The sequence below is a fragment of the Mobula birostris genome, chromosome 2, assembly GCF_030028105.1.
Source record: "Mobula birostris isolate sMobBir1 chromosome 2, sMobBir1.hap1, whole genome shotgun sequence".
Lineage (NCBI taxonomy): Eukaryota > Metazoa > Chordata > Chondrichthyes > Myliobatiformes > Myliobatidae > Mobula > Mobula birostris.
The window spans coordinates 136,913,291-136,929,842 of NC_092371.1; the positions used below are offsets into that span (position 1 = coordinate 136,913,291).

Consider the following 16,552-nt stretch of genomic DNA (forward strand, 5'->3'; position numbering starts at 1 on the left):
GGAGTGTTAGCCTGGGTTATGTTTTACCTGGGAGTGGAGCCTGGACCATGATCCACTCACAAGCCAATCACAGACCTTAGGGAGGTCATTATGCTGGATAAACACAAATCTATAGGACCCAGTGGGCGCCTTTCCTGTTAGCCATACTAGGACCAGAACATGAGATTCCCAATTCCTACAAAGAACCAGGATCCTCCTGTTTAGTGTCCGGCCATCACTAAAACAAACAGCTCTGATGTACCAGTCACTGGTGTACTGGACACTGCTCGGTCTTGCATGCTTGAAAGTAGTTAAATTTCTACCAACTGTTACAGGCCATTCTTCGAAGGGATGTCCCATTCCAGCTCACAGACTGAGATCGTCAGCCTCCACAGTCAGAAGAGCCAAACGCATGAGCAGCCAAGCCCAGTGAGTAACTGAAAGAACAAATCTCCAATCCTAGTGAGTGACTGAGACACAAATCTCCCATCCCAGTGAGTGACTGAGACACAAATCTCAAACCACAGTGAGTGACTGAGACACAAATCTCCCACCCCAGTGAGTGACTGAGACACAAATCTCCCACCCCAGTGAGTGACTGACACACAAATCTCCCACCCCAGTCAGTGGCTGAGACACAAATCTCCCAGCCCAGTCAGTGGCTGAGACACAAATCTCCCATCCCAGTCAGTGACTGAGACACAGATCTCCCATCCCAGTCAGTGACTGAGACACAAATCTCCCATCCAGTCAGTGGCTGAGACACAGATCTCCCATCCCAGTCAGTGACTGAGACACAAATTTCCCATCCAGTCAGTGGCTGAGACACAAATCTCCCATTCCAGTCAGTGACTGAGACACAGATCTCCCATCCCAGTCAGTGGCTGAGACACAGATCTCCCACCCCAGTGAGTGACTGAGACACAGATCTCCCATCCCAGTCAGTGGCTGAGACACAGATCTCCCATCCCAGTCAGTGACTGAAACACAGATCTCCCACCCCAGTGAGTGACTGAGACACAGATCTCCCATCCCAGTCAGTGACTGAGACACAAATCTCCCATCCCAGTCAGTGACTGAGACACAAATCTCCCAGCCCAGTCAGTGACTGAGACACAGATCTCCCATCCCAGTCAGTGACTGAGACACAGATCTCCCACCCCAGTCAGTGGCTGAGACACAAATCTCAAACCACAGTGAGTGACTGAGACACAGATCTCCTATACCAGCCAGTGACCGATACGTGAATCTCCTATCCCAGTCCGTGACTGATACACAAAATCTCCAATTCCAGTGAGTGACTGAGACACAAATCTCCCATCCCAGTGAGTGACTGAGACACAGATCTCCCAGTCAGTGACTGTTATGTGAATCTCCCAGCCAGTGACCGATACATGAATCTCCCTGCCCAGTTACTGATATATGAATCTCCCAGGCCAATGAGTAATTTTGTTGAACCTTTGTTAGCGTGTAAGATGGTCCAGGATCCCTTTGGTGTGGCCATGGGTACAGTATGACTAAATGTTGTCCTTGCTCCTCACCCTTAGGCAGAGCCTTCACTGTCAGACAGTAAGAACATGACGGCCACCAGCCAGCAGGAAGAGGCTGCTGTTGAATCCATACCTGTGGTGAGTACACACCTCAGCAGGAGAGGTCATCCACGTTCAAAGCCTGGCACCCGGTCATCATATGTACTGGCGCCCAGTGTTTTATTGCTCCGCACTGTACTATGTGAGCCCAGCTGCAATCCTTGCAGAGGCTGACTGGGGCCTATCATAGAGTGCACAATGGTGACTGTCTGTGTTACACAGTCCGCGATGGTGACTGGGCCTGTGTTACAATCCAGGACTGAGCTGAGGCCTGCGTTTCTCTTCCCAGGAGCTGGTGGATGTGGATGTGAAGTCAGGCGAAGCAGACTCCTGGGAGGCATCCATGGAGCGGCTGCTGCCACTGGGGAAGATCACAAAGACAGAATCACAGCTGATTATGTCCCCCAGGTACGTAGCTACTATGTTGCAGAACAGTGATGTGTAAATATACTGATTCTCTCTCACACTCCTCTTTATTGGAGGAGACTGTAACTCCTTCCCCGATTCATGTTCTCGTTCATGTTCTTCCTCCCATTCAGTAAGTCAGAAAGTAGGCAGCTTCGAAGGCCCAGGAGCACCTCCCTGAGGGATCGACAGAACTCGAAGACGCAAGGTGACAGAGCCAGCAGTTTCGACAGCGAGTGCTTATCTGACTCCAGATTCAACAACCAGGTTAATCTCCTTCATCCACTGCTTCCTGCTTCTTCACCTCATGTGAAGTGACAGACTTGTTGGGGGTACTGTAAGTCAAACAGCTTGTTCTCAAGTCTCTCTCCACAGTGACCCTGAACCTGGGCAGTGGGTGGGATAAATACACAGTGACATTGAGCTGAGCCATCAGACAGTATGATGCACCTTCAGTACTGCCCATCCAACAGTGTGTCACTCTCTCAGTTCTGCCCCTCCCACAGCGTGATGCTCCTTTGGTATTGCCCCTCGCACAATATGATAGTCTGTCATACTGCCCCTCCCACAGTGTGACGCTCCCCTCTTCCCACACCGAGACACTTCCTCCATACTGAATTCAGAATCCCTGAACCACTTCTGACACACCGGGTGGCACCTTTGGATGAAGTGGGAGCCTGCTTACACATTACTCCCTCTGTTCCTTTTTAGAAAGTGATTTAGCTCCCAATGTGAATTGCAGTATGTATTATTCCAACATGTAGTGTTCTCTGGATTGTGAAGTGACAGAGGTGCAGTGTGCTGGCTCCTCATCTCAGACTGTCCTGGCCTTGTGACAGCAATGATATACACTGGCAGTCAGGATCAAGACTACTAATGCAGACAGGAGCAATTAGGTCAAAATAATTAATGAACATACAATCAGTCGCCACCTTATTAAGTATAAGAGGTCTTCTGCTACTGTCGCCCATTCACCTCAAGGTTCAACGCATTGTGCATTCTGAGATGCTCTTCTGCACATCACTTTTATAACACGTGGTGATTTAAATTACTGTTGCCTTCCTGTCAGCTTGAACCACTTCAGCCGTTCTCCTCTGATATCTCTCATTAAAAGGTGTTTTCACCCACAGAATTGCCGCTCATTGGATTTTTTTTTGTTTTTGAACCACTCTCTGTATATTCTAGGGACTGTTGTGCCTGAAAATCCCAGGAGATCAGCAATACCTGAGATACTCAAACCACCCTGACTGATACGTAAATGCAAATATATAATCACCAATCATGTGGCAGCAACTCAATACATAAAGCATGCAGACATGGTCAAGAGGTTTAGTTACTGTTCAGATTAAAGAAGAATGGGGAAGAAATGTGGTCTCTGCTCAGTGGTCACTTTGTTAGGTCTCTGGTGCTGGCACAGTGGGGATAAGCTCGTATATGGATCTCAGTGCTGGCACACTGCTCAGAAGCTCCTCACTGACTCAAGCAATCCTCTGATGTCCCCCTAGGAAGTCACGATCCAATTTGATTTTCATTTTTCCAGTGTGTAGTATCAAAGAGTCATACAGTATGGAAACAGGCCTTTTGTCCCATCCTGACTGCGTTGCCCAGTGAAGAAGCTGCCTCTCTCACCTATGCCTCTTGTTTTCACAGCATTGCCCTGAAAAAAGACACTCTGTCTATTATCTTCATGATCTTATATATCTTTATATGCTCACCTCTCAATCTTCTACATTCTTGGAAATAAGATCCTAGTCTAAACAATCTCTCCTTGTAACTCAGACTCCCACGTCCAGGCAACATCCAAGTGAATCTTTTCTGCCCTCTTCCGAGTTTAATTACATCTTTTCTTTGACAGGATGACCAAAACTGTATACCATACCCTTAAGTACGGCTTCACCAACATATTATGTAACTAAAACATACCTTCCCAATAACTTTCCTCTCCTCGGTGCCTTAACTGACAAAGACCAGTGTGCCAGGTACCTTCTTCATCAGCTAATCTCCCTGTAACACCACTTTCAGCAAGTCCTCACTCAATCCCAGGCACTCAGATTTTAGTGAGAATAAATAGTGGTCATTTTCATCAGATTGTCCACCTTCTGTCCCCATAACACAGTAGGGAGCAGACAAGCACAGATGTCTCCTCGTTAATCTAGATGCAGGGGTCAGTGTTAGTAACTCAAGGAATTCTCTGTAGTAGTGGCCATGGAACCAGCAGGCTGCTGTGCCCACCCAGGAAAGGGTATGCCCTCCTTACCCAGTCTGCTCTTCCTGGGACACCAGAGTCACCAATATGGTTAATCCCACTGCCTCCAAGGGCTCAGAGACAAATAGGAACACAATGCTGGCGTTGTTAGTGACACCTGTGTTCTGCAGATGAACGGTAGAAACTGTTTTAGCCAGTGGTTATTGCCTCCAGGACTGACTGTTTCCCTCCTTGCTTAGGTCCCTCGTAAGTCTGTCTACGACCAGCTGAACCAGATCCTAGTGTCAGACGAGCAGCTTCCGGAGAGCATCATTCTGGTGAACACCACTGACTGGCAGGGGCAGGTGAGAAAGGCAGACGGACCCAGGCAGACAGGACAATAGTCAGAGTCTGCCTCTGCTGAAGAACTGCTGGGAATAGACTGAGACCAGTGGCTGCGGAATAGGATTCCCAGAAAGAGCAAGGACATGGGGAGAGGGGGAGAGGAGCCCAGGGTGGGGGAGGATGAGGGGAGAGGGATTCTGTCAGGGTATCCTACAATCCCTCAGTCCCACAGATACCTACACTCACACCTACTTCTTGACCAGCCATACCCCATTACCACATACACAGACTCCACTACCCACACACATCTCAGACCCACTACACACCAGAACCAAAAAGACCATAGCATACAAACCCCACCCTAAACACCTCAGCCACACCACACCAGAACCCAAGTCACCGTACCCTATACACCTGATTCCATATGCCCCCACTCCACACACTTCAATCCCACCACAAAACACCCCACCCACACAGCTCACTCCATGTATCCCAGAATACCACGTACCCCACCCCACACACACCACAACCCCAAATACCTCACCGTACAAACCCCAGAAACCCACACACCTCACCCTACATACCCCACACCACACACCTCACCCCACATACCCCACACACCTCACCCCACACCACAAACCCCAGAACCCCAGAACCCCACACACCTCACCCCACATACCCATCCCACACCCTCACTCCCTCTCAGTTTTCCACTCGCTCCCAGACCCCCACTCAGTCCCAGACCCGTACTCACTCCCAGACCCATACTCACTCCCAGACCCCCACTCAGTCCCAGACCCATACTCACTCCCAGACCCCCACTCACTCCCAGACCCCCACTCACTCCCAGACCCGTACTCACTCCCAGACCCCCACTCACTCCCAGACCCGTACTCACTCCCAGACCCGTACTCACTCCCAGACCCCCACTCAGTCCCAGACCCCCACTCACTCCCAGACCCCCACTCAGTCCCAGACCCGTACTCACTCCCAGACCCCCACTCACTCCCAGACCCCCACTCACTCCCAGACTCCCACTCACTCCCAGACCCCCACTCACTCCCAGACCCGTACTCACTCCCAGACTCCCACTCACTCCCAGACCCGTACTCACTCCCAGACCCCCACTCAGTCCCAGACCCCCACTCACTCCCAGACCCCCACTCAGTCCCAGACCCCCACTCAGTCCCAGACCCGTACTCACTCCCAGACGCCCACTCACTCCCAGACCCGTACTCACTCCCAGACCCCCACTCACTCCCAGACCCCCACTCACTCCCAGACCCGTACTCACTCCCAGACCCGTACTCACTCCCAGACCCCCACTCAGTCCCAGACCCCCACTCACTCCCAGACCCCCACTCAGTCCCAGACCCGTACTCACTCCCAGACCCCCACTCACTCCCAGACCCCCACTAACTCCCAGACTCCCACTCACTCCCAGACCCCCACTCACTCCCAGACCCGTACTCACTCCCAGACTCCCACTCACTCCCAGACCCGTACTCACTCCCAGACCCCCACTCAGTCCCAGACCCCCACTCAGTCCCAGACCCGTACTCACTCCCAGACCCCCACTCACTCCCAGACCCGTACTCACTCCCAGACCCATACTCACTCCCAGATCCCCACTCACTCCCAGACCCCCACTCAATCCCAGACCCCCACTCACTCCCAGACCCCCACTCAGTCCCAGACCCCCACTCAGTCCCAGACACGTACTCACTCTCAGACCCCCACTCACTCCCAGACCCCCACTCACTCCCAGACCCCCACTCAGTCCCAGACCCGTACTCACTCCCAGACCCCCACTCAGTCCCAGAACCGTACTCACTCCCAGACCCCCACTCAGTCCCAGACTCCCACTCAGTCCCAGACCCCCACTCACTCCCAGACCCCCACTCAGTCCCAGACCCCCACTCAGTCCCAGACCCGTACTCACTCTCAGACCCCCACTCACTCCCAGACCCCCACTCACTCCCAGACCCCCACTCAGTCCCAGACCCGTACTCACTCCCAGACCCCCACTCACTCCCAGACCCCCACTCACTCCCAGACCCGTACTCACTCCCAGACCCCCACTCACTCCCAGACCCCCACTCACTCCCAGACCTCCATTCAGTCCCAGACCCCCACTCAGTCCCAGACCCCCACTCAGTCCCAGACCCGTACTCACACCCAGACCCCCACTCAGTCCCGGACCCCTACTCACTCCCAGACCCCCACTCAGTCCCGGACCCCCACTCACTCCCGGACCCGTACTCACTCCCAGACCCGTACTCACACCCAGACCCCCACTCAGTTCCAGACCCCCACTCAGTCCCGGACCCCCACTCACTCCCGGACCCCCACTCACTCCCGGACCCGTACTCACTCCCGACCCGTACTCCCACTCAGTCCCAGACCCATACTCACTCCCAGACCCCCACTCATTCCCAGACCTCCACTCACTCCCAGACCCCCACTCAGTCCCAGACCCATACTCACTCCCAGACCCCCACTCAGTCCCAGACCCCCACTCAGTCCCAGACCTCCATTCAGTCCCAGACCTCCATTCGGTCCCAGACCCCCACTCATTCCTAGACCTCCACTCACTCCCAGACCCCCACTCGGTCCCAGACCCCCACTCACTCCCGGACCCCCACTCACTCCCAGACCCGTACTCACTCCCAGACCCCCACTCACTCCCAGACCTCCATTCAGTCCCAGACCCCCACTCAGTCCCAGACCCCCACTCAGTCCCAGACCCGTACTCACACCCAGACCCCCACTCAGTCCCAGACCCCTACTCACTCCCAGACCCCCACTCAGTCCCGGACCCCCACTCACTTCCGGACCCATACTCACTCCCAGACCCGTACTCACACCCAGACCCGTACTCACACCCAGACCCCCACTCAGTCCCAGACCCCCACTCAGTCCCAGACCCGTACTCACTCCCGGACCCCCACTCAGTCCCGGACCCCCACTCAGTCCCGGACCCCCACTCACTCCCGGACCCCCACTCACTCCCGGACCCGTACTCACTCCCGACCCGTACTCCCACTCAGTCCCAGACCCATACTCACTCCCAGACCCCCACTCATTCCCAGACCTCCACTCACTCCCAGACCCCGACTCAGTCCCAGACCCATACTCACTCCCAGACCCCCACTCAGTCCCAGACCCCCACTCAGTCCCAGACCCCCACTCAGTCCCAGACCTCCATTCAGTCCCAGACCCCCACTCATTCCTAGACCTCCACTCACTCCCAGACCCCCACTCGGTCCCAGACCCCCACTCACTCCCGGACCCCCACTCAGTCCCAGACCCATACTCAGTCCCAGACCCCCACTCAGTCCCAGACCCCCACTCAGTCCCAGACCTCCATTCAGTCCCAGACCTCCATTCAGTCCCAGACCCCCACTCATTCCTAGACCTCCACTCACTCCCAGACCCCCACTCGGTCCCAGACCCCCACTCACTCCCGGACCCGTACTCACTCCCAGTCCCATACTCACACCCAGACCCCCACTCAGTCCCAGACCCGTACTCACTCCCAGACCCCCACTCAGTTCCAGACCCCCACTCACTCCCAGACCCGTACTCACTCGCGGACCCGTCCTCACACCCAGACCCCCACTCAGTCCCAGACCCCTACTCATTCCTAGACCTCCACTCACTCTCAGACCCCCACTCACTCCCAGACCCCCACTCAGTCCCAGACCCGTACTCACTCCCAGACCCCCACTCAGTCCCAGACCCGTACTCACTCCCAGACCCCCACTCAGTCCCAGACCCGTACTCACTCCCAGACCTGTACTCACTCCCAGACCCCACTCAGTCCCAGACCCGTACTCACTCCCAGACCCCCACTCAGTCCCAGACCCCCACTCACTCCCAGACCCCCACTCAGTCCCAGACCCATACTCACTCCCAGACCCCCACTCACTCCCAGACCCCCACTCACTTGCAGGGCTCCATTTACTCATGTTTGTCATATACAGAAACCTTTGCACTTCGATCTTTGACCTGGATGTATGGTGAATGGCAGTGCCCCAGCAGTCTGCAGACCCAGTGCTCGGGTGGGCCTTTCTATCCAGCGAGGCAGGGTGGGTCAAATGGTCACATTCATTCTAAATATTGTGTGATTGTCTTTGACCCAATTTGTGGACAACAGTTGGTAGGTAGTGTTCAGACGATCTTTGGTCACTGGAGTGGAATTGGGGGGGGGTGGGGGGCTGGTACTGTAGGCTGTGCTTGAGGGATGTGTTGCCTGGCTAACTGTACCCAGTACTGATGTTTTCTTGCAGTACCTGTATGAGCGGCTGCAGGAGAGGAGCCAGCCCATGGTGTGTACCTGCTCCACAGCAGACATCCACGCAGCCTTCAACACCATTGTCACCCGGATACAGCGGTTGTACGTAACTGCAGGTCACAAAGTGGGGTGGGGATGGTGGAAATGTGTACTCACCGCTGATCCTTGCACATCACTGGCTGTGTCCTCACATACACAAGGCAGTAGTCATTAAGACACAATACTTTGACCCCAGGCTGAGAGTGGTTTTCTTAAAGCAGATGGATTGGAGTAGGGAAAGTTGAAAGATGTCTGCATATATTCCTGCTTGCTGATCCGCGCAGGATTTGGGAATACAGCGAGGAACTTCACTCGGGTCACAGAGTCATTCAGCATGGAGACAGGCCCTTCGGCCCAACTCATCCATGCCGACTGTTTCCCAGAGAGCTAGTCTCACCTGCCTGTGTTTGGCCCATAGCCCTCGAAACCTCCCGTATCCATGTACTTATTTAGGCGGCTTTTAAATGTTGCTGATGTGCCCACCTCAACCACTAGTTCTGCCAGCTCATTCCAAATACACCACCCTGTGTGTGAAGAAGCTACTCCTAACGTCCTCTTTAAATCACTCGCCTCTGATCTTAAACCAATGCCTTCTTGTTTTTCACAGCCCCTCCCTAGGAAAAAGACTGTATTTTCACCCTGTATATGCCCCTCATGATCTTATAGACTGCTACCTGGTCACTCCTCATGATCTTATAGACCGCTATCTGGTCGCCCCTCAAACTCCTACGTTCCAGGGAATAAAGACCTGGTCAATGCAGCTTTTCCTTGTTACTCAGGCGCCCAAGTCCAGGCAACATCCTAGTAAATCTTTTCTGTCCTCCTAGACTAATAACATCCTTTCTATAACAGAGCACCCAAAATTGTACACAAAACTCCATGTGCAGCCTCACCAACATCTTGTATTACTGCAGCTCAACTTACCAACTCCTGTACTTAGTGTCCTGGTTGATGAAGGCCACCTTCGCCTTCCTGGCCAGTCACTCTCAATAAGGCTGGTGGGACAACAATCGTGATCAAAGAGGGGAGAGTGAAGGGCGAGGGTGCTCCCCCCTGACATGATTGTGACAGATTCTTCATGAACACAAACTGTGACCGTTGGTTGTCATATGTATTAAAAATTTTAATGATGTTGTTAATATGATTAACAAGTTTGCAAATGAGAACAAACTTTGCAGTGTTGTGGATAGTGAAGAAGGTTTTCTAAGATTACAACAGGATCTAGAAGTACTGGGGACGTGGGTGATGGGATTTAACTCAAACAGGTAAAGGTGATACATGTTGGGAAGTTAAACCAGGGTTGGACTTACACAGTGAGTGGCAGGGTCTGGGGAGTGTTGTACCCAGAGACCTAGACATACAACCACACAGCTCCCTCAAAGTAGTGATGCAGGTAGATAGGGTAGTGAAGGAGGTGTTTGACTTGCTTGCCTTCATTGATCAGGGCATTGAATGTAAGAGTTGTACACGATACTGCAGAGATTGCATCTGGAGTATTGTGTGCAGTTCTGTTCACGGAGCTCTGGGAAGGATATCATTAAGCTGAAAAGTGTGCAGAACAGATTCACAAGCTATTACTGGGACTGGAGGACTTGACTTCTAAAGACAGACTGGATAAGATGGGGTTGTTTTCCCTGGAGTGAAGGAGGCTCAGGGGTGACCATATCAATGTTTATAAAATCATAAGATGGATGCTCACAGGGTAGGGGAGTCTAAAACTAGAGGGCACAAGTTTAAGGTGAGGGGGAAGGAATTAAAGCAAAGCTGAGGAGTAATATATTCACACAGAAGGTGGTGAATATATGGAATGAATTGCAGAGGAAATGATAGAGTCAGGTACAATTACAATATTTAAAAGGTGCTTGGACAGGTACATAGTGCTGGTGTCTTCTAGGGGTGGTCACTGTCCTGGGATGGCCAGTAAATGCTGGTGTCTAGTAGGTGTCGTCACTAGCCTAGGATAGCCATGTGGTGCTATGGCAGGCAGAATTTGCCAGGAACTAACTCTCACCTCTTGTTGCAGCTGTAACTGTAATTCCCAAATGCCTCCTCCAGTGAAGGTGGCCGTGGCTGGAGACCAGGGCTTCCTCAGCAACATCCTAAGGTTCTTCGTTGACCAGTTGGCGAACAAAACTCCGGACTGGCTGAACTACATCCGGTTCCTCATTGTCCCTCTGGGTAAGGATCTGGAAGCTGGCATACAGCTCTTGGTGCACTTCCTTGATGCTAGTGAATTAATGACTAAATGCTCCTAGACAAACTTATATGTAGAGAATGGAGGAATATGGGCATGGTGTAGGCAGAAGAGACTGGTTTAGTAGGTTCTAAATTACTAGTTTAATTATTTTAGCATGACATTGTGGGCTGAAGGGCTGTTGTGCTGTATTGTTCTGCATTTTGTGTCTGTCTACTGTCTGGTATCTACAGGATTCTGTGGACATGTACTCCAAGATTTCTTGTGTTGTCTACGTTACTTGGTATCCAACCATTTATCATCTTGGTTGTATCTAATCATATTTGGAAGTTCTAATTATTTTTGTTTGTGCTAATGTGATTAATAGAGTCATGGAGTCATAGAACACTACAGTGCAGAAACAGACCGTTCAGCCCTTGAACTCTTAGTCCCATCGACCGGCATCTGGGCCATACCCCTCTCGTCCACATCCCTATCCGGATTTATCTTAAATGTTGAAGTTGAACCTGCATGCTTCACTTCTGCTGGCAGCTTGTTCCACACTCTCACCACACTCTGAGTGAAGAATTTCCTTCTCATGTTCCCCTAAAACTTTTCACCCTTACACATGACTTCCCGTTCTAGTCTTACCTCACTAAAATGGAAAATGCATGCTTGCATAAAATGGAAAATGCATGCCTGCATTTACCCTATATGTACCCCTCATAAATTAACGTAACAGCTTTTTGATTATTTTTTCTATCAAACACACTCACAGAGTTCTGGACCTACCCAGTGCACACTGTAATGGGCTGATAAAATCCCACTGGGTGTCACAGATACAGACCTCACTGTAGGGATCTGACTGGGGTATTGTAGTGCTGGTCATCCTGAGACAACCACCTCACCAGATTATACCTTTCCACAGAATTTCTCACTCTCCGTACATTTCTGCCCAGCCTTTCATACACTATTATTTTCTTCCTCATTAATCTTTGTTTATGCATTGCTGTTTTTTATAATCTGCCATTCATGCTTGCAAAATTATATTCTTTTATTTAGGTTGATACTGCTTTTAACATATTTGTACTCACCACAAATGGTAGGTCCTCTGTTTAGAGTTTTACTTCCTTGTAATTTATCTATTTTGTATACTTTGAAAGATTATTTTAATTCACTACATCTTGAAGGACTGATCCTGCAGTATATAAAGAGTCAGAGCGGGTCAAAGAGTCAAAGCTTGCAAACAGGTCCTTTGCCCCAACTGATCCAAAGTTAGGACCAGTTCCGTCATCTAGAACATTAACGTATAAAGTGAAAAGTTACAGTCCCAACACTGAACCCTGTGGAAGTCTGGGTTGACTGGCAACCATCCTGAAAAAGACTCCTTCTTCCCCAATCTCAGAGGATGAATAGCATACTCTTATTTTTGCAGTTCTAATGCAGGGTCACAGACCTAGACCACTGACTGTTCCTCAGTCCACAGATGCTGCCTGACCTGCAGAGTATTTGAATAAGAATCAGAATCAGATTTATTATCACTAACTTGTAGGATGTGAAATGTGAAGGTGTAGCTATGGGCACCCGTATGGGTCCTAGCTATGCCTGCCTTTTTGTTGGCTTTGTGGAACAATGTATGTTCCGTGCCTATTCTGGTATCTGTCCCCCACTTTTCCATCGCTACATCGACGACTACATTGGCGCTGCTTCCTGCACGCATGCTGAGCTCGTTGACTTTATTAACTTTGCCTCCAACTTTCATCCTGTCCTCAAGTTTACCTGGTCCATTTCCGACACGGCCCTCCCCTTTCTAGATCTTTCTGTCTCTGTCTCTGGAGACAGCTTATCCATGATGTCTACTATAAGCCTACTGACTCTCACAGCTATCTGGACTATCGCACTTCTCACCCTGTCTCTTGCAAAAATGCCATCCCCTTCTCGCAATTCCTTTGTCTCCGCCGCATCTGCTCTCAGGATGAGGCTTTTCATTCTAGGACGAGGGAGATGTCCTCCTTTTTTAAAGAAAGGGGCTTCCCTTCCTCCACTATCAACTCTGCTCTCAAATGCATCTCCCCCATTTCACGTACATCTGCTCTCACTCCATCCTCCCGCCACCCCACTAGGAATAGGGTTCCCCTGGTCCTCACCTACCACCCCACCAGGTCCAACATATTATTCTCCGTAACTTCCGTCGCTTCCAACGGGATCCCACCACTAAGCACATCTTTCCCTCCCCCCCTCTCTGCTTTCCGCAGGGATCACTCCCTACGCGACTCCCTTGTCCATTCGTCCCCCCCATCCCTCCCCACTGATCTCCCTCCTGGCACTTATCCTTGTAAGCGGAACAAGTGCTACACATGCCCTTACACTTCCTCCCTTACCACCATTCAGGGCCCCAGACAGTCCTTCCAGGTGAGGCGACACTTCACCTGTGAGTTGGCTGGGGTGATATACTGTGTCCGGTGCTCCCGATGTGGCCTTCTATATATTGGCGAGACCCGACGCAGACTGGGAGACCGCTTTGCTGAACACCTACGCTCTGTCCGCCAGAGAAAGCAGGGTCTCCCAGTGGCCACACATTTTAATTCCACATCCCATTCCCATTCTGACATGTCTATCCACGGCCTCCTCTACTGTAAAGATGAAGGCACACTCAGGTTGGAGGAACAACACCTTATATTCCGTCTGGGTAGCCTCCAACCTGATGGCATGAACATTGACTTCTCTAACTTCCGCTAATGCCCCACCTCCCCCTCGTACCCCATCTGTTATTTATTTATATACACACATTCTTTCTCTCACTCTCCTTTTTCTCCCTCTGTCCCTCTGACTATACCCCTTGCCCATCCTCTGAGTTTTTTCCCCACCTCCCCCTTTTCCTTCTCCCTGGGCGTCCTATCCCATGATCCTCTCATATCCCTTTTGCCAATCACCTGTCCAGCTCTTGGCTCCATCCCTCCCCCTCCTGTCTTCTCCTATCATTTTGGATCTCCCCCTCCCCTTCCCACTTTCAAATCTCTTACTAACTCTTCCTTCAGTTAGTCCTGACGAAGGGTCTTGGCCTGAACCGTCGACTGTACCTCTTCCTAGAGATGCTGCCTGGCCTGCTGCGTTCACCAGCAACTTTGATGTGTGTTGCTTAATAATCTGATCTTCCATTTTTGCTTCCAAAATTGATGACCTTGCATTTACCAACATTGTACTCCATTTGCCAAACCTTTGCCCATTCACTTAACCTATCTATATCTCTCTGCAGACTCTCCATATCCTCTGCACAATTTGCTTTTCTGCTCAATTTAGTGTCATCACCAGATTTAGGTAACACTACACACTGTCCCTTTTTCCATATTGTTAATGTATATCGTGAACAGTTGAGGGCCCAGAACTGACCCCTGCTGCACATTGCTCACCACTGATTGCCAACCAGAGAAACATCTGTGTATCCCAACTCTCTGCTTTCTATTAATTATCCAATCCTCTATCCATGTTAATACATCACCCCCAACTCTATGCATCCTTATCTTATGGATAAGTATTTAATGTGGCACCTTATCAAACACCTTCTGGAAATCCAAGTAAATAACGTCCATCTGTTCCCCTGTGTCTGCTGCACTCGTTATATTCTCAAAGAACTCCTGTAACTTTGTCAAACAGGACCTGCCTTTGCTGAATCCATGAGGTGTCTGCATAATGGATCTATTTCTTCCCAGGTGCCTCACTGTTTCTTCTTTAATTATAGCTTCAAGCATTTCCCTGGCCTGTAGTTACCTGCCTTTTGCCTACATCCTTTTTTGAACAGTGGCGTGATATTCACCTTCTTCCACTCCGCTGGGACCTGCTCAGAGTCCAGAGAATTTTGGTAAATTATCACCAAAGCCTCTTCTATAACCTCTGCTATTTCTTTCTGTACCCTGGGATGCATTCTATCAGGATCAGGGGACCTGTCTGTCTTCAGGCCCACAAGTTTGCTCAGCACTACCTCTTCAGTGATAGCTATTGTATCAAGGTCCTCACCTCCCATCACATCCATATCATCTCTCTTCGGCATGTTAAACGTGTCTTCCACCATGAAGACTGACACAAAATAATCATTCAAAGCCTCGGCCATTTCCTCATTACCCAATATCAATTCCTCCTTCTCATCCTCCAAGGGACATATGTTGACTTTGGCAACCCTTTTCTGCTTTATATAATTATAAAAACTTTTACTAACTGTTTTTATATTTCATGCTAGTTTATTTTCATAATCTATCTTCCCTTTCTTTATTGCTTGCTTAGTGGGTCTTTGTTGCTTTCAGTTACTACTACTCTTGGTGATTTTGTACACATGAGCTTTTAGTTTGATGTCTTCTTTTATTTCCTTAGTTATCCAAGGCTGGCTTTCCCCACTCTTACCATCCTTGCTTTTAACTGGAATATACTTTTGTTGAGGACCATGAAAAATCTCTTTGGAAGTCGTCCACTGTTCCTCAACCATCCCACCATATAGTCTATGTTCCCAGTCTACCCTATCCAACTCCTCCCTTATCGTGTTGTAGTTTCCCTTGTTTAGGCATAATACACTGGTTTTAGATCGAACTATTGCACCCTCCATCTGTATGAGAAACTCAATCATACTGTGATCACTCTTTCCAAGAGGATCTCTAACTATAAAATTTCTAACTTTACCAGTCTCAGTGCACAGGACCAGATCTAAGATAACACGTTCCCTTGTAGGTTCAGTAACATACTGTTCAAGAAAGTTATCACATATGCATTCCATGAAGCAACACACATAAAAGTTGCTGGTGAATGCAGCAGGCCAGGCAGCATCTATAGGAAGAGGTACAGTCGCTGTTTCGGGCCGAGACCCTTCGTCAGGACTAACTGAAAGAAGAATAGTAAGAGATTTGAAACTGGGAGGTGCAGGGGGAGATCTGAAATGATAGGAGAAGACAGGAGGAGGAGGGATGAAGCTAAGAGCTGGAAAGTTGATTGGCAAAAGGGATATGAGAGGATCGTGGGACTGGAGGCCCAGGGAGAAAGAGTCTTTCCAGATGAGGTGATACTTCACCTGTGAGTCGACTGGGGTGATATACTGCATCTGGTGCTCCCGATGCGGCCTTCTATATATTGGCAAGACCCGACACAGGCCAGGAGACTGTTTCGCTGAACACCTTCGCTCTGTCCGCCAGAGAAAGCAGGATCTCCCAGTGCCCACACATTTTAATTCCACGTCCCATTCCCATTCTGGTATCTCTATCCACGGCCTCCTCTACTGTCTAGAAGAAGCCACACTCAGGTTGGAGGAACAACACCTTATATTCCGTCTGGGTAGCCTCCAACCTGATGGCATGAACATTGACTTTTCTAACTTCCGTTAATGCCCCACCTCCCCTTCGTACCTCATCCGTTATTTATTTATTATTATTATTTTTTTCTCTCTCTCTCTCTTTTTCTCCCTCTGTCCCTCTCACTATACTCCATGCCCATCCTCTGGGCTTCCCCCCTCCCCCTTTCTTTCTCCGTAGGCCTCCCGTCCCATGATCTTCTCCTATCCC

General features: G+C 50.3%; 1 protein-coding gene across 5 annotated transcripts in view; it reads left to right on the top strand.

The window, feature by feature from the left end:
• The window catches only part of LOC140191556 (phosphofurin acidic cluster sorting protein 1-like), a 294,121-nt gene that overhangs the window by 233,028 nt on the left and 44,541 nt on the right, over positions 1-16,552 (top strand). For all 5 annotated transcript variants that reach the window (XM_072249058.1, XM_072249050.1, XM_072249084.1 and 2 more), the window contains 7 exons: positions 315-408; positions 1,527-1,607; positions 1,858-1,976; positions 2,108-2,240; positions 4,419-4,523; positions 8,796-8,902; positions 10,863-11,017. In XM_072249058.1, coding sequence (XP_072105159.1) covers positions 315-408; positions 1,527-1,607; positions 1,858-1,976; positions 2,108-2,240; positions 4,419-4,523; positions 8,796-8,902; positions 10,863-11,017 — 794 coding nt within the window. The remainder of the gene's footprint in view (positions 1-314; positions 409-1,526; positions 1,608-1,857; positions 1,977-2,107; positions 2,241-4,418; positions 4,524-8,795; positions 8,903-10,862; positions 11,018-16,552) is intronic.